The 24319-nt window shown below is 45.3% G+C and overlaps 1 protein-coding gene and 1 long non-coding RNA gene across 4 annotated transcripts in view; one reads left to right on the forward strand and one right to left on the reverse strand.

The window, feature by feature from the left end:
* The window catches only part of Ube2e2 (ubiquitin conjugating enzyme E2 E2), a 309277-nt gene that overhangs the window by 210217 nt on the left and 74741 nt on the right, over window positions 1-24319 (forward strand). For all 3 annotated transcript variants that reach the window (XM_006975115.4, XM_076544451.1, XM_076544450.1), the window contains one exon: window positions 23874-24006. In XM_006975115.4, the coding sequence (XP_006975177.1) occupies window positions 23874-24006 (133 nt within the window). The remainder of the gene's footprint in view (window positions 1-23873; window positions 24007-24319) is intronic.
* On the reverse strand, window positions 10450-13444 carry LOC143267264 (uncharacterized). Its single transcript, XR_013042222.1, has 3 exons — window positions 13291-13444; window positions 11582-11710; window positions 10450-10650 (listed from the first exon to the last, which is right to left on the reverse strand). It is a non-coding gene; the product is annotated as an uncharacterized LOC143267264 (long non-coding RNA).

A 24319-nucleotide genomic window follows, 5' to 3' on the forward strand; every position in this document is an offset into this window, starting at 1 on the left:
AGATTACATTTTAAGTCTGTAATCTAATATGAAATTTCACGTTTGATCTTAGAAAATAGTTGAACTCAAGAAGCACATTGTTTGGTGCCATGAGTGACAGTCTGGCAGCAGATGCTAACTGCTAATGGAGAGGGTGAAACCTGTGAGCACTCAGCTTCAGACCCGTGCAGGAGCGAGCGCACCTGCGGCTGCTTCTGCTCGCCTTTGGAAACATGAGGAGCTCCTTTATTTATAAAGCTCTTGCTTGAACCCCAGGCCTTGAAATTCATGTTTTTGACCCAGTTTGTCCCTGCAACACTGTTTTTAAAAGCCAGTTTACCCCCCGAGATTTGAAGTTCTTCTTTATAGCCCAACACTGGTGTTTGGCTTAAACCTGTTACCCTTCACACAAAGCATTCCACAGAGGAAACACTTGCTGCTGAGCATGGAAAATGTAGCTGTGTATCCATGAATCTCCTACAGTTCCAAAGACAGTGGTTTGAAATCTCTAAAATGTTTACCGCCTTTGTTAGAATGACTAAGAACCAAAGCTTTTAGATCTCCAACAATAATTAGAATTAAAAAAAAATACAGATATCAGAAAGAAAATTCCTGAAAGATGATGGCAGAGTCACATTCCTATAAATGTCCCCCATAACACCAGGGCAACAAGCCTTGTTGAAAGTCCACATACAGCAGCTATTTTAAAGCATCTCCACACACCTCTGTGTCTTACAGGTTGAGGACAAACCATCAACACCTGTAAGATCAGTATGTGCTGGACCACTGTGCAGGGGAGGGGGTGTAAAGGGAGCAGAAGGAAGGAACAGGATGGTGTGCTGGCTAGAAGAAGAGCCCTCACTCTTCCCATAGTCTTTCCTGGGGTAGAGTCAGCCACAGAGCAGCTGCTGGGACCACTGAGGGTTGCTTTAGGTTTCTAAGCCTAGATGACCCCTGGGGTGGGGAAACCATAAAGATGGCAAGGCCCTTCCTCTAGAACAGACTTTCACCAGGAAAAGCCTGGAACTTGTCCTTCTGCCGGCCTGAGGTGCTGGTGTGACGGGTGGGCAGCACACACAGCACCAGCATCATCTCCTACTGTAATTACTAAAGGCCTCCTCACTGGTCCAGTGTCCTAATATCAGCCTTCCCCTGCTATTCGAGTGACCTTTTAAAAACAGATACCTGTTGCAGTTTGTCACTCTTTCTACAACTTGTCAGAGGTTCCTTTGTCCTGAGGATGCATCCACCCTCACACCGCTTGGCAAGGACTGTCGTGATGTCCCCCACCCCCAACCGCTCCATGTCACCCCATGACAGGGTGGTTTGAGTTTTCCAAAAGACACTTGTCCCCACCTGCCCCCCGCTGACCCTAGCTTGTCAAGGCTTTCCTTTCCTGCCTTTCCCTCTGCTCTCTGATCCTAGGTAGCTCCCCCCCACCCACCCCCCGGGGACAGCACTTGCTGCTGTCTGCTCTGCCTGCTCAGAGCTCTCAGACTCTGCCCGAGGCGTGGCTTTGTCTGACAACTGCCTATCCCCAGGCCCTGGCATGTGCCTGGTTCTTCCGGTGGACAAGTTTCTGCGCCCTATTGGGTTGTAGTTCAGACCTTTACCAAATGGAACTTCTAAGGCAAGGGTGTATCTGGTCTATGGGAACTGTACTGTACTCCTTCCTTCCTGACAAGGACCTAGTGCTCTGAACAACTCCCCAATTGTGTAAATGTTCCTAGACCTGTGGGATAAAACGGTGTCTTTCATGTGTTTCAATGTTGCCTAAGAGCAGGGGTGGCCTTTGTAGGCTACACATGATAGTTCAGGTGGGGATGGTGGGTGCAGAAGTCTCCAGACCCTGTTTCTAGATGTCATGCCCGCAGTTCTGATTGGCATCATTATTGTGTATGCCACCATTGACACAGTTTCAAACTCCACCTTTGTGTTTACCTGAGGAGGGGCAGAGGATTATTTTGCTGAGATGTGGGGCGGGGGTAGGGGTGGGGGTGGGACTTGCTTTTTGTTTTTCTTCTGACCCAGGGTGTCACTCTGTTAGAGTCTGGCCTGGAACGCACTGTGCAGCCCAGGCTGGCTTCAAGGCATGGCAACCAGGCTTTAGCTTCCTGTGTGCTGTGGTCACGTGTGTGCTTCCCAGGCCCAGCAGGACATTCTGTTTTCATGCTCCTGGGTGCTCTGTCAGCCTGAGGAAAGCAGTGATGCACAGTCCCCTCTCCCCAGTGCACCTCTCTCTCAGGATCTCTCCCATGCTCCCAGTCACCAGTGGCTTCCAGAGTGGAGCCTGAGCACACTGCTCAGTGTCTGGTCCGCGTGTGCTGTTCTCTTCCTTAGACCCTTTCCTAGGAGCAGTCTTCTGACAGTTTTCTTTGACTCCATCATTTTTCTCTAGTTTATAATCAGAGCAGCCTGCTCACCTGAAATAATGAAAGCCTGTGCCTATCAAGCATTCTTGATATTTATATATTTTTAGCATGCATTAATTACACAGAATAATGGATTTCATGATATGTCATGCATGTCTAGGAAGTAATTTGATCATACTTACCCTTGGTGTTTTTATGACTCCAGAGATTTTGTCTAATTTGACAGTCCCATCCAGGTGCTTCCGTTCAGGTACTTAGCACACGTCCTGTGCTTGTGCCTCTAGAACAGTGTTCTCAGTCTCCCTAACGCTGCGACCCTTTAACACAGTTCTGCATGTTGCCGTGACCCTCGACCATAAAATTATTTCATTGCTACTTCACAACTGTAATTTCGCTACTGCTGTGAATCAGAATGTAAGTGCCCGTGTTTTCCAGTGGTCTTAGACAACCCCTGTGAAAGGGTCTGACTCCACCAGAGTTGAGGACCACTGCTCTAAACCCATTTTCTGCTTGAGGTCTTTGAGTAACATTCTCCAAAATAGTATCCCGTTCTCCTCTTGGTGGCCTCTCCTCTCCTGGATTTTTCACAACCTGTGTTCACAGCTGTGTTGTTCACTCTGCATGGTAAGAAGAATGAAGTGCATTTCTTGACTTCTAATCAGTGTGCTGAGACTAGATGGAGACTAGACACATGGGGTCGTGCAGCCTAGCACAGCGGATGCATGTTTGCAGAGATGATATTTCAAGTGGGGTCAGCTGTGGAAGGGAAGTATATCTCCACTGGTCTTTGCTGGACTTTACAGTAGGACCAGTAAGAGACTCCTTTGAAACTGGTGAAATGAATCTGCAGATTAAATTCGCAGGCCTTCTCTACTTGGCAGATGGGCCCGTTACAACAAACAGAAGAACACATTGTTATCTGATTCATCTTTTCTAGCATAGTTGGGAATTGCACTGTAACATTTCTACCTGGTTTCTGGTTATTCTAAGAGAAATATACAAGTATATCATAGTTTTATAACTCGAAAAGCAGGTCCTTACCTATTGCTGGCACCATAATGACCAGTAGGCCTACCTGCATACAGAGTCAGAGTGAACCTGGAATTTCTAATGGGTCTATACCAAGGTGAGACCTTTGACATGGCGGCCTTAAAAGCATGTCCTCTTTTTGTCCAGGTTGACCTGTCCTCTGCTTCTAGAGTAAAATGAGAGAAGTCACTGGTCACATGCTGGGGTTTAGAAACTGAGTCGAACCAATCCACGGAGAGCAGGAAAGTCCCTAAGATTCCTTCTTACACTCAGTACAGGGAGTTTGGGTTAGTTAATGTAGGAAACACATCTGCCTGTTCCCTCTCCACACTGTTTTCTGCATTGCTTTGGGACCAGGTAGATTGATGTTCCTTTAATCTAATCTTTTATCAATATTGGTTTGCCCTTCAGTCATCCAAACAGGGAAACTGTCATCTGTTTCTCTGTAGTTTTTGAAGTCGTTTCTGTCGTGACAGCCTGAGTATCTTCTTTATAGTGTCGGCTCTGTTGGCACAGACACTGAGCATAATTATTATACTAGATGTTCTAAAATTTATGGGATAGGCAGTCAAACACCACTCATTAGTGACCCATAATGTAAATTTAACAAATCCAAATGATTTGCTTTCGTTTTTACTGTATTGTGTTTAGTAAGCTGTTATTCCCATCCTGTGTATTATAAATGTCCTGGGAGCTGCTGCTGCCCTCAGCATCCAGACCTCAGAGGCATGGTCAGACTAGGATGGAGCATCATGCTGACGGCCTGGTGCTCATGGTGATTTCACTCTACAAGCTTTAGTTAAAGTCCTTATTGTCCTTTTTATTAAAAAAGAAAATTCTCTTGTCTGTGTTTTTACATTATCCCACCGAATTAAAGAGATGTAACCATTAACCAAGTTGTCATTTTAAAAATTACATTGTGAGTGCTTAACAGACTCTGGTCATAAACAGTATAATTGTGTTTTCAGTGAATAAATTGTCAGCCTAAAATAGAAAGAATTCTTACATGAATCAGGACAAAATTTCCCTTGGTGTTTTGCAAAACCTTTAGCCAGCCATGAATACATGAGATGCTCTTAATATTTCACAGGCAAAGCCCTGGGTCAGGTACTGACTGATAGGATTTTAGCAGCTTTTGTATGATTCATTTTTAATGGAAACGTGCAACTTATGGAAGTAATTCCATAGACTAATACCTAAACGTTCTTACATAGGCTGTTGTAGAGGATTTTAGCTGGTTAGTTTAAGAACTACTTTTTAATAACTACCATAACCACCTTTCTGATTCATTGTTCTCTCTCACCGCAGACTGTATCTCTGTAGCTGTGTGCACACGTGTGTCTTTCACCGCAGACTGTATCTCTGTAGCTGTGTGCACACGTGTATTCATACATATATGCGCTCGTTCCTTCACACACACCTTTGTGCATATGCACGGAGTTCATTACTGCTCTCTAGAAGACATGTTCCATTAATAAAACCATGGAGGTATTTACCACTAAGTCTGTAGCACATGGAACAGTGCCTGACTGATAGGAGGAGCTTAGAATAGATGTGTTTTTTAGTTGTTGAGAATTTTGCATATGAATATAATGTGTTTTGATCAACTCTGTCCCTCCCCCAGCTCTTTCCGTACCTCTCTCTCACCACTGCTTTTCTCCTCCAAATTCACTGTGCACTTTTTTCACTTCACACACTTTGAGGAATTCTTCATGTTACCAAATTGTGAAACACACTTTGGGGACAGAAACTGTGTATATTAAGCATCGATTGGCACTCAAATATAAGTCAAATCTGATAAATGTGTGTTAGATAACTCCATGTTGTTAAAATTGTGACAGTTTGTATGTCTTATACTCTGATCCACCCTTTCTCTCCCACTCCAAAAAAAAAAAAAGAACCAGAGAATTACAGTGGACTTGACTCTGAATTAGTGACGATCCAGCTCTTAGTGAAGAGCCCTTCTGAGAATGACAATGGCTCCTCACCCAGTGGAGGCAGTGTGTAAGTGCACACACTCAGTGGGTGCAGAGTGACCACTGCCTGTGTGAACAGAGCTCTCCTGGCAGGGAGGTGGACTCTGCAGGGACAGTGGGCAGTGACTTGCTTGAGAGAAAAGCCCTGTTGGAACTCTTTAGTGGAGAGCAATTGGATGAGGTCTTGCAGCCCCCCCATACTCTTCCCTCACCTCCTCCCCCAAAAAATGTGTGGTGATCTCTGTATCACTTAAGCCATCATTTTACTAGTTGGGTGCATTCTTTGCATAAATGTTTGTGGAGCTGATGCCCCCCTGTTCTGGCAAACTTAAGTAAGAATCCTATAATCGGTCACTTGGAGGGAATGTTATCTTCTCTCTGTTGCAGCCCTGCCAGCTTCAGATAGTCATTGTGACTCTTCCTTATATATACTTTAAATGGCATCTAAACAAAGTAGAGTCCATGTTCATCAAGGCTTGAACTGGAGTGGGTGATAAAATTTCATTCCATCAGCATTTAAAATTTCAGTAGAAAGTTATAAAGCTGTGCTGCTCCGTTTTAGTGTTCCTGTTTTTACTCCTGCTTTGTTTCCTTCCTCCCTCCCTCCCTCCCTTCCTTCCTGGGTTTATTTCTCCTTCCTTCCTTCCTTCCTTCCTTCCTTCCTTCCTTCCTTCCTTCCTTCCTTCCTTCCTTCCTTCCTTCCTTCCTTCCTTCTTATTCATCCCTTCCTCTCCCAGGACGTGAGGAAGAGAAAGACAGAGGCCCAGGAGGGCATACACTGGCTGCTGACCCACTCCTGTCCTTTCTCAGGTTTCCCAAAGCTCCTCATTCTCACCACTTTCCATTCTGGGCTGATCTTCAGAGGCACATACTGTCACATGGTGTACAGGCAAAGAAGGGACTTTGAGGACACTGAGGAGGATTTTTAGCAACTCTCTGGAATGCAATTATATTGGACCTACTGTGCTAACCTTGGCTGATTGCGTGCGGGTGTTACAGAAGGTTACAGGAATGGACATCTAGACACATGTGGCCTGGGCAATAAAAACTGTGAAGTGACCACTGACCAAATCTTAGCTACCTCTGGCATAAACACTCAGTGGACAATTTACTTCAAACAAAATCATGACTGACGTGGCTCTGCCGTTGTCTCTAAATAAGGAGAGGGGTGTGTTTGAGGCGGGCCTCTGAGTCCTGAGACTCCATGATCTCGGACACTGGAAGGTTGCCATCAAGACCTTAGCTAACCTTGAATTCTGTATATAATATATTATACAACATGTATTCTTGTATTCATTAGAGTGCAGTTTTATGTTGGGCTGAGGAATTCCTAGCAGTAAGAACATGGCTGGCTTCTTTCTGCTTCTTACATCTTTCAGCTTTCACCCCAATATCTGGCTCAGGGTTTTTAATAAGACCGTTTAGCAATTTGTCTTACAGTTTTATTTGTTTGGAGTGCTTGTGTGTAGTGTGTGTGTGAGCACATCCCACAGTGAATGTATGGAGACTGGACTACGTTTTTCAGGAATCTTCTCCTCCCACCCTATGAGTCGTCAGTCTCGGCAGGCAGCACTTTTACCCCCTGAGCAATGGCCCTGGTCACAGATGTCACTGGCCCCGGTCAGTTCTAGTCTGTATCCGTTTTCATGCATGTCAACAATTCTTAAGAACTCACATATCATGGAGGAAGGTTTGAATGTTAGCTACGGTGTCAGTAATGTCAAACATTTCACAGTATGTGGAAGAAATCTCCACCTAAAGAAATAGGTAAGGGCTGGATGGTGGTGGCGCACACCTTTAATCCCAGCACTCCAGAGACAGAACCAGGTGGATCTCTGTGAGTTCGAGGCCAGCCTGATCTACAGAGCGAGATCCAGGACAGGAACCAAAACTACATAGAGAAACCCTGTCTCGAAAAAAATTTAAAAAAAAAAAGAAAAAAATGGGTAAGCATGTACGTTCATTTAAACATTAAATATATGATTGAAACTGAACATATAGGTATTTCCATTAAAGGAAACCAGAGAGAGATTGAAATTCTCATTATCAGCTTCTTAAAATAACATTTCATTTCCTAATAACTTCAGATCTGTAGGAAAATTGAAAGATAAGGCAGAACTTTTCCTTAATTCGTCTATTTCTCAACTTAAGTTCTAAAGAAATGTGCCTCCTGCTAGGCTTGACGTTTCCCTCCAGAACTCATGTTAAACTTAGTCCGCATTACGAGACGTGTGAGGTGGGGCCAGGTCAGACGGAAGCCGGGCTGGGGCCACACTTTTGTGAGTGACGTGCCACTCGTGGGTTATGAGTCACTGGGTCACGCTGCAAGTAGGTCAGCTACAGAAGCCATGGTTGTGTCTCCGTAGTTACCTCGTCACAATGCCTTGCTGCCTGCACCACAGTATGATTCTGCTAGCAAGGACATCCCCAGTAGATGACCCTTGACCCTTCGCCTTGACCCACAAGTTAACATAAGTTTTTGTATGTCCTCCTCGGATTTGGGGACATCGGGGAAAGACTATGACAGACAACTGCCTTGTGCATCATGGTGTCCTAGGTGGAGACATGGAACAGAAAAGGAACCTGAGATAAAAAGAAAGGCAGTCTCGATTAACTGGGGGCTCCAGTTAGTTAGCGATGCAGTACCATAGTACAGAAGCTGCTGGTGAAGGAATTGGAGCCAAGCGCTCACGAACCCTGTCTTTGCAGTGTTTCTGTAAACTTTCCTTGTGCTGCTGCGGATCAAACCCAGGGCCCTGCCTCACCACTGTATTCCAGCCCAGCTGTTATAGCCCAGCCCTTGAACCTAGGACTTTTGAAATCGAATTTTGACTTTTAAAGGTGCACATCCCCCAAAGGAAAAGAAAATTTGGTTACTCACGTATTCACTGTGTGCTCAGCACTCTTCGGCCGGTACCTCAAGTGTGGGTTCCCCGTGAACTCACACCTTCAGTCAGAATGTCCCCTCATTCTGGTGTTTCTAGTCACCATACAGCTGCGGAGGTGGCAAAGATGAGGCAGGCTATGCCAGGCAGAGCCAGTCTGTCATCTCCTGCCAGCTGTTAACCTCCAAGTTAGCTACACAAAATTCAGAAAAGAGCCAGAGAACCAAAAGAAGCATTTATTTATTTATTTATTTATTTATTTATTTATTTATTTATTTATTTATTTATTTATTTTTGAGACAGGGTTTCTCTGTGTAGCTTTGTGCCTTTCCTGGACTCACTTGGTAGACCAGGCTGTCCTCGAACTCACAGAGATCCGCCTGCCTCTGCCTCCCGAGTGCTGGGAATAAAGGCGTGCGCCACCACTGCCCAACTAGGAAGCATTTTTGTAACCTCATTTTAAAACTGTAAAACTTCTCAGTGCAGAAAAAGGCTTTGTATTCCCTAACTTCCCAGGCGTCACTAACGTCCCCTGTCGTCAGCGCACTGGTGAGGCGGCACCGAGCAGCAGTCAGAGGGGAACTCTCCGGTTTAGCAGCCATTAGAGAAGAACTTCCTGGTGTAAAAAGACAAACATTCATGTCTTATGTCCTCTCATGACGAAAACTTCTCTTTGGTTTAGGGGAAACCTGTTCTTTGTTGAAAGTCTAGAAACAGATACATGTGACGAGATTGAAACAGTGGCTGGAGGTCCCCAGCTCTTCCGATAAGTGGGGTACTCTGACTTTGAAATGACACTGGGTAATGATGGCCGTTTAACATGTACTGACAATGCTGGTTTGTAATCTTTTTATCTATCTATCTATCTATCTATCTATCTATCTTTTATTTTGGGGGGGAGTTTCGAGACAGGGTTTCTCTGTGTAGTTTTGGTGCCTGTCCTGGATCTCACTCTGTAGCCCAGGCTGGCCTCAAACTCTCAGAGATCCACCTGGTTCTGTCTCTGGAGTGCTGGGATTAAAGGTGTGTGCCACCCACCACCCCCTGGCCTGTTTTGTAATCTTAACACAGGATTACCACAGGTTTGCATTGATCTCCCCAACAGAAAATTAAATCCATCAAAGCAGAGAGAAGCCCAGCTGGCTGCACACACAGAGAATCAAGGCCTCCCTGTCGTGTGCTTCCTCCCCACTTTGTCTCAGTTCTAGCCTGGGAAAGGCTGCTCTAGCCAGTCCACCTGCACCTGTACCGAACAGCCTCTCAGGAGCTGTGTGGAGCAGGAGTGCCCATCTCGAGAAGTGAGGTGTGTTTCTAGGAGTCACACTACCCTCCTTCTTTTGAATGACTCACTTGGCGCTCTACCAAACGGTGCTTTTTGTAGTGTACATGCGCAGTGGCCACCTGGATCCCTAGCATTTGTTCCATTGGTGCTGAGTATAATTAGCCTTTTAAATTGCTAGGTTCAGTCACAGATTAAAGCTCCCCTGGTGGTCGGGTTGGTCTTTCTGAGGCTGAGAAGGTGCCTTTAATTATTCATCCCTCCATTTGTTTCTTCTAACAGCCTCAGCTGCACTTTATTGTTGGAGGTTAATACAAACTGGGAAGTGGGTAGATTAAGCCTGCTTGGCGGCCAGTAACCCACACTACCCCAGCCCCAAACCCACAGTGTGAGATGGACACGGGCAGTTATTTCTTACCCCCAAACCTCTTAGTCTCTCAGAGACAGCCCACCTTGACAGGAGTTGAGGCTCTTGCAGAGCGGGGGGTTCTCAAAGCAGACCTTCTGTGAAATCTGTTTGCATTGCTTACAGAGAGGGAAGGCAAAGGTTGAGGTCTGAAAGGCGCTAATAGCCGCTACAGAAAATTGATGTCGATATCATGACTAATGAACTGTGGGGATACTAAATCACCGAGCTGAGTGCTAAAAGTCACTTCTCTAAGTGTTTTACAAGAGCGGACTGCAGAATTGCTCATGAAAGCCGGAAAGTAATGGGCAGTCCTCCGCTAAGCTGTTGAATAAGCCTATGACATCATCGGGAACAGCTGTCAGAAGAGCCTGTGAGAGCTGTGAGGAGTGCTGTGTTCCCACATCCTTGCCTTCCCTCTCCTTTGGAAAACACGCTCTTCAGGCAGGGCTGTGTAACAAGGAGTGTTGGGGACTCCAAAGGAGAAGCTGGGTGGAAACGCTGACACAAATGATAGGTGCGGGATAGCTCATTTTATTCCGGGAGATAATAACGAGAAAGCTGTTTAGTGTTCTGTTTCTCTGCCCCTCCTCCCTTTCCCCTGAAGTCTTCCGCGCTGTTTCCTCCAAGCCCATTCCCTTGGGTGGTGCTCCCACAGGCATCCATCCCTGTTTTCACTCCTTCAGCCTGTCCTCTCCAAACACACAGACCACCTCCCGGCGTGCTGGTGGGGTGCAGAAGGAGTGGGTAAGAAATGAGGTCTGCACGTATGATGTTTCGTTTGTTCTTAAGCACAGACTCTGATTTCATGAAAGGCACTGAAAAGCTTTGGGAAGCCAGGTTTCCGCATATGTAGATTTCAGGAGGAAGAAGTGGGACACTCCCGTAAGAATACAGCCTTGGGGGCTGTCGTGATAGGTGATGCACACAGTCCCTTGTGGGAGTGGCCATCGGGAAATGCATTGCTGAGTTACTGTCCCGTCGTTGTCGTTAGCTGCATCGCTGAGTGTCTAGGTGATGGGAAGATGTGTTTCTTCAGACCACGATTCTCTCCTGTGCTTTTAGGGCACTTGTTAGTTGTTTGGGCCAGCTCTAGCCTCTTAAGCAATAATGTGGAGAGAACTACATTCAGCTCATTTTTGGTTGTAGACTTGCTTTTCCTGTGTGCTATCACACTGAGCCTTGCTATCAGTGACAGGCAGACACAAAAGTTTTTGCATGTTTTTCCACTGGAATCAGTTCTAACATTTACTGGGTCACTGTTGCTAAGCCTCTGCATAACTTTATCCCTTCATTTTAAATACCATATTGAATAGCAGCAATTTGAAGGAACATGCTTTAATAGTAAGTTGCTACTTTTAGAGAACCAAATTGTTCCCCAAATCTGCACTCGATTCTGTAAATATAAATACCCTGTTCTGCACCAGTGGGGTGACTCAAATGCACCAAGCATGGTGACCTGAGTTTCATCATGTCTCCCAGATGGACAGAACTGACCTCCACATGTGGGCCATGGCACATGTGCACCCACACACAAAATTAATTCATGAATCTAAAACATTAAATTTAAAAGTCTGATTCTTAAGATTCCCTTAGCGGTGTTCTTTTTTGCACATAAAAAAGTGAGACTCTGAGGTCTAAGAAGTGCACAGTACCTGAGCCATAGGAAGTGCTCAGTCAACGGTGTGCTTTTTATCATACGATTTTACTTTGTGTTCTCTACTTCGGACCAATCTGTCGGTGCTGTCACCTCTCATGTACACAGTCACCTGCACATCTGTCACCTAGAGAGCAGAAGAATGCCGGTTCTGGCTCGGTACATCCAACAAACTCCACACCCTGAGCCCTCGGTCACTGCTCTGCTGTTGTTGGTATCGTGGTGCTTCCGGGTACCAAGTCAGCTCTGCTTTAGAGATGCTTGCTCTGCTTTGGGGATGCTGACTGGTTTTTGATCTAGTAAGTTATTGGTCAACAGAGACTGGCATTACCAATCATTGGTTTATTACTTTTGTGAGCTAAGCACTTGCTAGGAGAAGAGGCCAGGGGACAGAGACTTTAGCATGCAGGACACCATATGGCAGGTGTTTGAGAGGCGACTCAGAGAGGGAGGTCAGCACCCTTAAACAGAGGTTCCGTCTCTCTTGCGAGCCGCAAGAATATATCATAGAGATTCAGCTGTGTATTGAAACTGAGCTATGACCGGCCAAGGGTCTGTCAAAGGCAAAGCCATTTATTATGAATATTTGGTATTACCCAGCCTTTAATATTTCAGCTGTCTTCTGCTATGAAATCCTTGCATGCCCAGACCAATTGGTAAACAATTCATCTCCCCAGACCTGCTGAACCTGCTAAGTTACTAACTGCCCTGCTGAGTTTAGAAAAGTGGCAGGAGACACCTAGCTTTGTCTCCTGTGATAATGAAGCTCAGACCATCCCCTCGACTTGAGGAGGCCTAGTGGTTCTCCAGAGCACTTTGACTGAAAACAAAAGAGGTTTTTACATATCAAGGTGAGAGATAAAACAAGAGTCCTGAGGAGGCAGGAAACCACGTGCCCAGGGGAAGAAAGGCAGGTATTTTCAGTAGGGAGGAAAGAGAATGGAATAACTAGATGAATAAGAACTTGAGAGGGAAAAACTGAGATGGGGAAGAACTAGATTGAAGGGCTAGAAGAGAGTACTAGAGAAACAAGATGGAAGATGAGGAAGAGCCAGATGGGGAAGAACAAGATGAGGAAGAATAAGACGAGAGAGAAAGAGATGGGAGAGGAGCTGATATGGGATGAGAACCTAGAAGGGGCAGAACTAGATGAAGGAATTAAGATTGAACCCAGAGGGGACAGCAGATAAATGTAAAGAGAAATTGGGCAAGAAAGGAGCTAAAAATGAGAGCAGAGTATAAGCTTGTAGAGAGAGAACTGACAGAATAATAAAATGTGTGGACTGAGGAGGAATTTCGTGTACATAGATTCATTTCTTTTCTTCAAAGATTAATTATCAGCTGGTTGTAGATTCTTCCCGGACCCTGGAAGGGGACTTTGAGGGGCTGGACCCCCATAGTCAACGATAGGTTTCCATGTCCTGCCCCGGGTCAAGAGAGATGTGGCCTTCTGAACCACTCAGCTCTGCTAGTTCCTCTTGTCACCCATTATAGTACCAGTTTCAGCCTCTGTGGCCCACTCCGGCAGGCCAGCACTATTGTGAGCACTCCATATATTTCTGCCTTGCTGCCCCTGTGACTGAAATGGAGCCACTCTGGCAGATATAAGGGGGCTGAGACACTAGGTGGTTAGATAAATTGCCCTGAGCTATAGCAGTCCCGGGATTCAGAACCTGCCGCTTGGAATCTAATGCATGATCTCTTTACCTGTGCGTTGTTCTGGTAGTCCAGTGTTTTGCTGAGGTGTACGTTCCTTATTCTCCAGCAGACTCACATGGAGGGTCGATGTGTGCCAGCCACTGTTAGTCTCTTGGCTGACTTACCGTCCTCTTCCTCTCCTAACATTGACCCTAGTAAGAAAGCATAGTGACAGTGATTTTAGAGCCCCGTGGCAATGTCGGGATCACCAAAGGGGTGAAAAGTATGCAGTTGTGGGCTACCACAGCCAGCATTTTAAGAATAAAAGGCCTTTTCTGTACCAAGAAATGTTTTGCTTACCATTTTCTTGCATAAGAAATGAAAGCATCTCCAGCCAGGAGAAGTGCATTTGGGTATATGGGAGGCATTTGCCCTCCTTTAAGTCAGGTTGAGCTGCCGCCGGCAACTACATAAGCCACAGCCCTTAACAATCCAGAGGATCTTGAACTGCTTCCCAAGATCTGCCTTGTCTGCACTCTTCCAGGGGATTTCTACCCTGTGGGCTGCAGTGTTAGCTAAAAGAAATACAGCTACAGTTGGAAAGTTAGTGGAGCTTTACCAGCATAGAGAGGAACCCGACACATGGGGCTTCACCAGCATAGAGAGGAACCCGACACATGGGGCTTCACCAGCATAGAGAGGAACCCGACACATGGGACTTCACCAGCATAGAGAGGAACCCGACACATGGGGCTTTACCATGGTGCCACAGAACATTGTCCCTGGCACCATGGAGTGTTACCATAGCACCACAAGCATTATTATGGTGGCGCCATGGAGGGGCTTTACCTGAGTGTTGCCATGGAGTGTTATTATGGCACCACAGTGTTGCTATTGATCATCTGTCACTAGAAGAGCTAGAGAACTCAGGGTTCTTTTGAGAAGCAGCTTAGCTGTTTCAGAACCGTGTAGGGTACTGTGTGGTAGTTTTGCCCTGTAGTCCCAACACTTGGGAGGTTTGGGGTATAGCTAAGTGGTAGAGTCCCCATTGCCATCTAGAGGGGGAGGGGAGGTTGGCAATAGTATGCACTCCTGTCCAGAGCCTGTTTCCACCATTGATAAGATCAGAAGACACATGAAAGGTCCAGGCCTTCCTGTCCAGCTCTGGCTGTGCTGGCTAGCAGACCTAACCAAATTGTTCTTAAGTCCAGATAAGAAAGTGTTTGTAGAAGCTGCCGTGCCCTGAGCCCTTCCGTTTCTCACATAGGATAGAGTTAAGGGCAAAGGGGTTGGGTGAGAGGTGCGTGCGTGTGTTAGGAAGAAGGGAGAAAGGAGAGCAATGACGCGCATCGAGTTCCCGATGGACTAAGATAACGGAGTAAGGAAGGGTATCTGAAAGTGAAGTGACTGTCCATTACTGTGCATAACGCCCAGGACTGAAGGCGGGTTCCGAGACCTGTGGGTGCCGCTCGTGAGTTCTGTGCTCCAGCGTAACAGCGGCAGCCATGCGGGTATCCACTCGGTTCTCTTATCGGATGGCAGAAGCCTGGACACTGGGGGTTCTGCCATAGGGTTAGAGGACTTGGGTTCCGTTCCAGGAATACGGCCTTGAGCAAAGCCCTGCACTTGTTCAATTCCCAGGAGAAGCAGTTTTGGTTTTATCTGATTATTCCTCCCATGCACCACCACCACCGCCACCACTGCCACCACCACCACCGCCACCCATCCCCTACTCCCTGTGCACATGCTGAGAATTGCTCCTGAGCTGGGTCCATTTTTCTAGAAGGAGATGAAGAGGGTATACTGGGTGATGAAGAGGGGGTGTCTTAGTTAGGGTTTCTATTGCTGTGATGAACACCAAAAAGGGTTTATTCATCTTACAGTTCTCAGGCTGCTCCATCACTGAGGGAAGTCGGGCAGGAACCCAAGGCAGGGGCCCAGAGCAGGGACTGAAGCAGAGGCCATGGAAGGCTGCTGCTTACTGGGTTGTTCCCCATGGCTTGCTCAGCCTGATTTCTTGTACAACTCAGAAACACCTGCCCAGAGGTGGCACTGCCCACAGTGACCTGGGCCCTCCCACATCAATCATTGATCAGGGAAATGACTGACAGACATGCCCACAGGCCAGTCTGGTGGAGGTGTATTCACAGTTGAGGGCCCCGCTTTCCAAATGACCTGAACTTATGTCACATTGAGGAGACACTCACCGGCACAGGAGGAACGGCTGAAAAGCAATCCAGGCACTCATTGTCAGTCGTTTCGGGTAACTGAAGTTTTAAAAGGACTCTAGTTCTGTGTTTTAAATCCTCTGATTGCCCAGCGTTATAGACTCCAAGTTCTATTCTAAGCTGCTTCTGTTGAAGCAGATGCTTCCCAAAGCTTTTATACTTTATTTTAATAACACAAATACACATATGCACACATACACATGTACACACACACACACACACACAGAGAGTTAGATTTGTTTCTTTCTTTTGGCTTCTGTTTGTGTTCATAAGTGAATGTGACCTGCAGAGTGTAACTTGAAAGGATGAGGCTGTAGCTTAGTGGTAGAACACTTGCATAGTTCATGTGAGGTCCTGGGTTCGATCCCCAAAACCACAAAAATCAAAAGGGGAAAGGAATCATTTTCCCATCAACATTCCCTAAACATTCAGTACACTGTTTGCTAGCATGTGCACTGTGCTAGGTGTTATAAGTAATCTAGAGAGGATGTAAAGTACACAGGGAGATGTTCGTAGCTTTAGTAAGAATGCCGAGCCATTTATCATACACAGGACCTGATTATCCACCAATTCTGGTATCTAAGGGGTTCTTGTCACCAGTATGTGGGAGCAACAAGAGATGACTGGGAACAGCCAGACGAGTCACTTACCTGGTTAGTCACACATGCACTGGCATTCTCACTTGCTGTATAACATGCTTTGAATTGTCTAAAGACTTGGGGAACATTGCTGACTCCATGCATGCAAATCCTGATGTTAAACTGTGTTTACTGACACGTCAGATCTCCCAAGAGTCAAGCTGTTGTACACTCTAATGACTTCGCAAGTTCTGTACACCTAGATGTGTATCAGTGATGGGGTCACAAGAGCATCACAGTCATCTTCAGTGATGGGGTCACAAGAGCATTGCGGTCATCTTTGTTACCGCTTTTCAAACACTCAACTCTTTATAACCTTTGTGTCCTGACAGTGTGGTCCTGAAACCCTTCCTATAAGCTGTAGCTAATGAATCTTTGAGTGTGTTTGTGAGTGTGTATGCTGTCCACCATGCTCAACAACCACCACAATAGCAGCTGACATTTGTTTACTTCCCAGCTGGACTCTTACAGACTGTGTGTCCCAAGCTTAGAGCAAAATTCAGCTGCTCAATGAGGTTAGTGTCATTATTAGCCAGTTGTGCAGATCAGGAAGCTAGGACATAGGCAGTCTGCACGTTCACTCATTGTCTGAGCACTGGCAGGGCCAGCCACAGTTCAGATGAGCAAGTCTGAGGGAGAGCCTTTCGTATGCTTTCCCACAGCTCAGTATTCCAAATGTCCTCTACCAGCAAGCTTTGATCTGCCAACCTTAGGGAAGAGTGACCACTAAAATTACAAGCCAGTCACCAGTATGGCTTCTCACATCTGCAGTCTTCGTGAGGCATACACAGACCCTTCTGTTTTGTACAGAGCAAACAGTCCGTGACACTCAGAACCACTTTGGCTGTTCTGGGCTGGCCCATGCTCTGAATGCTTGCTCTCCAATATAGTCGCTGCTGGTCACATGGAGTTATTTAGATTTAAATTCCTTCTGACCAAATGAGATCGTAATTCCAGTTCTGCTCCCACAGCCTCGCTCACTCCGTGTTTAATGGCCACATGTGGCTAGTGGCTGCTGAGTCGAATATGGAGAAGCTGAGACAGACCAGGTTCTCATACACGTTTTCCTGGACAGCTCCCCCAGAGCAGCACTGTACAACAGAACTATACTGTGAGCTTTAAAACCACGCAAATTCTTTATGATGTATTTGGCCCAGCATATTCCAAATATTACCATTTGAGCATGTAATTATTATTATCTTAGATCAGCAGTTCTCAACCTGTGGTCACAACTCCTTTGGGGGTCAAACAACCCCTTCACAAGGGTCGCCTAAGACCACCAGAAAACAAAGATATTTAATTACAATTCATAACAGTAGCAAAATTACAGTTGTGAAGTAGCAATGAAAATAATCTTATGGTTGAGGTCAGCACAACATGAGGAACTGTGTTAAAGGGTTGCAGCATTAGGAAGGTTGAGAACCGCTGTCCTAGATTACATGTATTAATAATATATACTTCCCTTTGCATTTACAGCATATGTCCCTTGGCCCTAATCACATTGGAATCACTCAGTAGCGCGTGGCTGCTGTAGAATATAGCACACTTCAAGAATTTGTTTCACTCCAAGGGGTTCTCACCTGCAGCATGCCAAACAGGAGTGAGGCCTATGTAGCTCTGGCGCCACTTTCCTGACTGTAAGATTGCAAATAGTGCAAGCATGCGTCCTAAAGGGGCAAGGGGAGTGGACAGCTGAGACACAGCCTGTGTACTGAGCAGGCAAATGAGGTTTGTGTGCCTCGGAAAACACAAGTCTGTTTTTCAGACTGTTGCTACCCCCTAAGCATTTCTTTCAAAGACACACCTTGACCAGATAAAGCAACCCCAAGTGATAACATCAGCTGTGTTGATTTTAATCCACCCTCAGCTGCACAGACAGCTGACTTGAATAAAATCTGAATCTCTGATTGAAAGACAAAGAGAACCCTGTGAACAGAAAGTGAGTTTAACTAGTCTGCAGTTAGTGCCCTTCTTGCTAACACATCTGTCTTCTACTCCTGAGTCCTCTGTTGGTAGCACTGTATGGTGACTACTTACTTGACCTATAAAATTATACAACTACCCGTGGTCTCCGTTCCTGGAAGATCATCTTAAAACTCCTCAAAGTGATTCCTGGAAATTATGTCTTCACATTTGAAGAAGGTATTTGTTCATAGTTTCATAGCTGTGTATTTTTTAACCGACTTCTTCATCTGCCTTGAGATAATGTTGTAACTATAACCTATAATTTACTCTCCTTGAGCTTTTCTTCCTGGTAAACTCCTCTATTCATAGTGGGTTTAATTATAGCTCAAAATGTAAGTATGTGTATTATTCATCTGAAGAGAGTGTTCACTTGGCAGCAAGAGGCTGTTGCTATGAAAGCAGCCTTGTCATCTGGACAGGATGCATCATCTGCTTCACTACCAGCTCAGCCAACGGGAAGATGGGGCAGAATATTGTTCTGGTCCCTCCACTCACTGTTTTGCAATGTATTCCAGTTATTCCCTTTGCAATGAGTTAAGTTGACTGTGATTTTATTCACATTGTCTTTTAAAAAAGAGAAAGAGTTGCTGAAGAGATGTCTAGTGGTTAAAAGTACTTTCTGTTCTTCCAAAGGACCTGGGTTAGTTTCCCGGTGGATCCACAACCATCAGTTTACTCCAGTTCCAGGGGATCCAGTGCCCTCTTCTGACCTCCATGGGCACCAGGCACACACATGGTACACTTACATACATTCAGGCAAAACACACACATAAAGTAAAAATAAATCTAAAAACAACAGAAAAGAGGAAGAAACCCAATACTTGAAATAAAATTGAATGGGCCTTCATCTTCATTACTAGATCTGTGTGGCTCTGCTTCCCCAATCCACCTCTACCCTTGTTCTCATACAGTCATGTGAATTGAGGTCCATCTTTCCAGTCCATGCCTTTTTAAAATATATTCATTCATTTATGGTACGGGAAATTGAGCTCAAGGCCTCATGCCCAGTAGACAAATACTTTATCAGTGAGCTTCACCCTCAGTCAGTCCTGGGTCAGTTTAGATTTTGTTTTTGAGAATTTCATACATGAACATTATGCTTATATCATTTTCATCTCTTCCTTTACTCCTTCCCAATTCCTTGCCCCCCAGTCTCAAATTCATGACCACTTTGTGTGTGTGTGTGTGTGTGTGTGTGTGTGTGTGTGTGTGTGTGTGTGTGTAAAACCTGCTGACTCTTAGTGTTGCCATCTGTGTCTGTATTTAGGGATTGGTAATCTATCAAGGAGATGATTGAGTCTCCCTCTCCCAGCAGCCATCACTTGCCTGCAGCTCTTCATCCGTGGGTAGAGCCTTGTGAGATTCCCTATCCACGTGTGTATGTCGACTAGTGTTGTCACTGTGCCGGTCTTGTTTAGTCAACCATATCTTGTTATATATCATGGGTGTAGCCTCCCTCTCATATGTATGTAGTAGACACTATTCACAGCAGGTGTCCTGGGCCTCTTGCTCTTACAGTCTTTCTATCTTCCGTTTCTATGATGTTCCCTGAGCCTTGGATGTAGGGGTCGTGTTATGGGTGTATCGGTTGGATTTGGGCATCTCAGAATCAGTTGTTATCTGTTTTCTGACTACTTGTGGATATCTGTAATTGTCTCCATATGCTGCCAGAAGAATCTTCCTTGATGAGGGGTGAGAGCTGCACTTGTCTGTGAGTGTCAGGATCAGAATTTAGAACACAGTTGGGAATTACACTGGTTTAAGAAAGGGCGGTTGAGTAGATTCCCCTCTAGGGTCCATGGCCTCACCAGCAAGAGTAGTTGGCTGCATTTATAGTACTAGGCATGATTCCTGACTATTGAGTAGGACTGATGCCTGTTAGTTACTCCTAAGAGATAAGTGCCACTATTGTACCCTAGGGGGGCATCTTACCGATGCTGGCTGTTGTAGTTCATAAACTTTACAGCTGGGTAGGACACTAGGTTAGTTTTTAATGCACAGTAGGATCACAGAACTTGCTCAATTCACATAGCATTTTATAGCCTTTTTAATATACTTTTCTACTTTTTTTTTTTTTTTTGGTTTTTCAAGACAGGGTTTCTTCATGTAGTTTTGGTGCCTGTCCTGGATCTCACTCTGTAGACCAGGCTGGCCTCGAACTCACAAAGACCCGCCTGCCTCTGCCTCCCGAGTGCTGGGATTAAAGACATGCACCGCTGCTACCACCCGGCCCTTTTCCACTTCTTATTGTTATTACATCTGTATTTCTTTTGTGTGCGTGGATGTGTGTGTGCATGTACATATTCATGCCCTAGTGCACATGTGAAGGTCAGAGGACAACTTGGAGGAGTGGGTACACTTCCTGGGGGTCAGGCTCACGTCATCAGTTTGACAGCAGGCATCTTTACCCATTGAGCCGCCTTACCCACCCACATACTTTTCCTTTATATAAAATTTGATACATATAAATGAACATACTTGACACTACATGATTAGAATATCAAACATTGCTTCTAAGAAGTAGAGTGTGGTGGTTTGAATGAGAATGGTCCCCACAGGCTCATGTGTTTGAATGCTTGGTCTTCAGTGGGTGGAACTGTTTGGAAAGGACTAGGAGGCACGGCCTAGTGGGAGAAAATAAGTGATTGGAGTCAGTCTTTGGGGTTTCAAAAGTTCACCCCATTCCAAGATAGCTCTCTCTGCCTCTTACTTGTAGAACAAACATAGCACTCTCTGCTACATCTCCTATCAAGGCTGCTGCCATGCTCCCTGCCATGATGGTCATGGACTCTACTCCCCTGGAACCCTGGGCCCCCAGTTAAATGCTTTCTTTTTATGTTGCCTTGGTCCTGGTGTTTTAATCACACCATGATATAGAAGAAGACCAAGAAACCACTCCTCTGAGCGCTTTCCTTGTTCAGTTTCTTGTTTTACACCACAGTGTGTCAACAATATATTCTCTTTGTCACTGGGGTGTCTTGTGCTGCCTGACCAGTGGCTTTTGAACTTGAGGATCTGCTCCTGCTGATGTGCAGGGTCTCAATGCCACGGCTTTCCGCTGGGGGAGTTCATTTGTTTCCAGTTAGGACACATTGCTGTTGCGGTGACCTCGGTGTGCATACACCACCATGTCTGGGGGGTCTGAGGGTAGATGCCCTGCTCTGTAGGAAGGCTATGTTCAGGTGAACTAAAGTCCGCACTTTATTAATACGTCTCTTTATTTTTAATTGAAATGGCCGTCATACATGTAACAAGCACAGAGTGACACCAGTTAGATGTGTGTAGTGATGAGAGCGGTAGCTGGTGTCCTTTACCTCAGACATTAGCCGTTTCTTTGTGTTTGGAACATTAAAGAAAAAGTTTGCTTCTAGATATTTTGAAGTGTTTAGTGAATTCTTGTCAACTATACTATGGTTGCCCTCTTGTCTTTAGTTATACCCCTGAAAGATGTTATCCAGAAAAGCTTTATCCTGAGTTCTTGCCTTCTCAAATGAAGAATTCTGCCAAGAGACACGGACAGTTTAAGCAGAGGTTTACTTAGCAATAGTGTGCTCTAGGGAGTGATTGGAGGGGGCTGGCCAAAGGAGTCACATCATTCCATGTTGTGCACTTTAAGAAAGTTTGCGACTTTTAAATGGATGGCTTGTTAATGGGCTAAGGTGACTTTTTTCTTTTCCGAATCATGACAAATGGCTTCTCTCTTTTAGGGTCTTTCTGCTGGTGATCCTCTTTAAAAGACCATGGGTGAAGGAAGGGAGGGAGAGGATCTAAAACACAATGCAAATAATAATGGAGCCACAGTCTTTCGAGGGCATCCATCTTAGCATGCGTGTGTGGCAACTGGGAATGTACTCGCTGCCTTCCTTCCTGGTACAGCAGGAAGACCCTAACTGCAGCATCAAGGATGTCTAACCACAAAAGGATGACCCAGCTGCAGTTTCCCAGGCTCCTTCCTGTCTCTCTCTGCCCAACCAGGAAACACATTTCTGGTGATACAGCTCGATATCCTAGGCTTCCTCACATCTAACTCCTTATCTACTGGCTCATGCCCGCTAACCAGCCTGTCTTCACACTGGGCTCTCAAAGCCACCCTTCTGCACTCGACTTCTGTGAGACCCATGTTGTAGACAGCACTTGTGAGTGAGAACACACAGCATTTGCTGCCCATGGCTGCCATTGCTGAGCTCAGCACCTTCTTATGATGCTGCAAAGTACAAAATTTTCCTCCTTCCTTTCTCTATGAAGAGCAGTGTGTTCTCCCTTGTATTTGTACATACTTATCTGCAGTGTGTAGAAATCAGATCTTCCAAGTCCTCATCACCATGAAGTTTTGTTTGTTAAGCATTTACTTTTGCCAATTAATTGTTATTTTTTCCCAATTTTGATGAAACTAAGCATTTTCATTTTTATTTCTACCTTTTAGAAAAGTCTATTAGTGTCTTTCTAGTGAGTTATTAGTCTTTTTCCTATTAATTCATAAGAATTTATGTTTAAGCCCTAAGATTTGGTCAGTTTTGCATTATCTAAATATTATTTCTTAGTTTATAGACATGAACTGTCACTCATACACTAGAGATTTTGTTTTTGCATGGGAGAGAAGGAAGGGGATGGGGAAGAAGGGAGGTGAAGGGAGGAAGGGGAGGAAGAGGAAGGAAGAGAAAGTGGAGGAAGTCTCTCTCTCTGTAACCTGTGAGAGGAACATTTTCTTTTCTACTTTGATCTGTTAGTGAGGTGAAATACATTAGAATTTTTATCACTGTATAGTCTCATCTTGGTTATGATCAATGCTTCTTGCAGTGACTTTGAAATCACATCTTGTAGCTGAAAGTTCCTAAGCGTTCATAGCGCTGCCCACCTCATTACAGGATAGGAGGAGTTATTGCACACAAGAACCTGAGAACACAGAGAGAACCTGGAAAACCTTTCCAGTTACTTTGAGTTTCCCCCATTTCTCATGGGCAGGGGAAGGAGTGGCTCTGAGGTCAGGCCCAGGGCACCGGGAGCACCGAGCACCGGGAGCACTGAGCACCGTACCCCTGAGCCACACCCCGGCTCCTGGAAAGCTGCATTCTGTCTGTGGCACTGCTGCTCACTGACAAGGAACACCGTCACTTTCACACTGGCCTTTACTCTCCTGAGGGAATTTGCTGGAGATGCAGGTTTATGTTGGCCACCTCCAGTCATGTGACCTGCTCAGCCATTAGCCTGTCATTGTCAACAAATGTACTTGGAAGGCAAAATCTACTCCTCAAGGAATTGTTATTCTAGGGAGGAACAGAGTGGAAGTTATAAAATGCAGTCATGAAATAAAATGCCACTTCATATCATCTAGGAGATGAGGTAGGAGGAAGAGGTTGTGGTCGGCTTGGTGCAGGGCTGGGTCTCCTGAATGTGGCTGTTTCCTGGTGTCATGTTTTGTCGGTGTCCTCAGTGCTTAGAGGAGGGTTAGGCCAGCCGTTCTGCATTAGCTCTCACTTGGAAACTTTGTGTCATGGGCCCCAGGGCTATGTCACCCTTCTCAAGACTTCACAGATAATTTCATATTTATACAAGGCTGGTGTCCTCGGAAACTTGGGACATGGTGTTTGGGCTGTGAGTGATACAAGAGAGCCTCCGGCTCTGTTGCACTGAGTGATTCCAGCATGTTCTGTTTGTAGAACAATGATATTGACATGGACAGTATGATAGATAGATAAAATTAACCTATTGACTTTATTGTGTTTTATGGAATTACTCAACTGATTGTTATCATAAATATTTAATTTTAATTCCAAACTTCTTGTAATTTCTAAGCATATTTCATTTGTGTGTCTTATTCCAGTGCTGGACCCAAAGGAGACAACATTTATGAATGGAGGTCAACTATACTGGGACCCCCAGGATCTGTCTATGAAGGAGGGGTCTTCTTTCTTGACATTACCTTCTCACCAGACTATCCATTTAAACCCCCTAAGGTCAGTATGATGTATTGGTCTATTTTTAGCAATATGTGTTCTGTATGTACATATGAAATGTATGTATGGGGATGTATATCTGCTCTGCTGGTATAGGCGGCTTCCCAGGACCCATCATGCTTAGAAGGAAAGAAAATGTGAGAATTAGCCCTTGCTCCTCCACCGTAGCTTCCTCTCCTGTCAGTGCTCTCTCTCATTATCTCTCTTCTATAGCATATGATCTGATATTACAGAAAACGCCATGTTTTATGGGTAAAATGGGATTGGACCCAGGTCAGGCTAGAAGCCAGACTGCAGGCAGAGGAGGCGTCAA

The sequence above is a fragment of the Peromyscus maniculatus genome, chromosome 9 (assembly GCF_049852395.1).
Source record: "Peromyscus maniculatus bairdii isolate BWxNUB_F1_BW_parent chromosome 9, HU_Pman_BW_mat_3.1, whole genome shotgun sequence".
Taxonomy (NCBI): domain Eukaryota; kingdom Metazoa; phylum Chordata; class Mammalia; order Rodentia; family Cricetidae; genus Peromyscus; species Peromyscus maniculatus.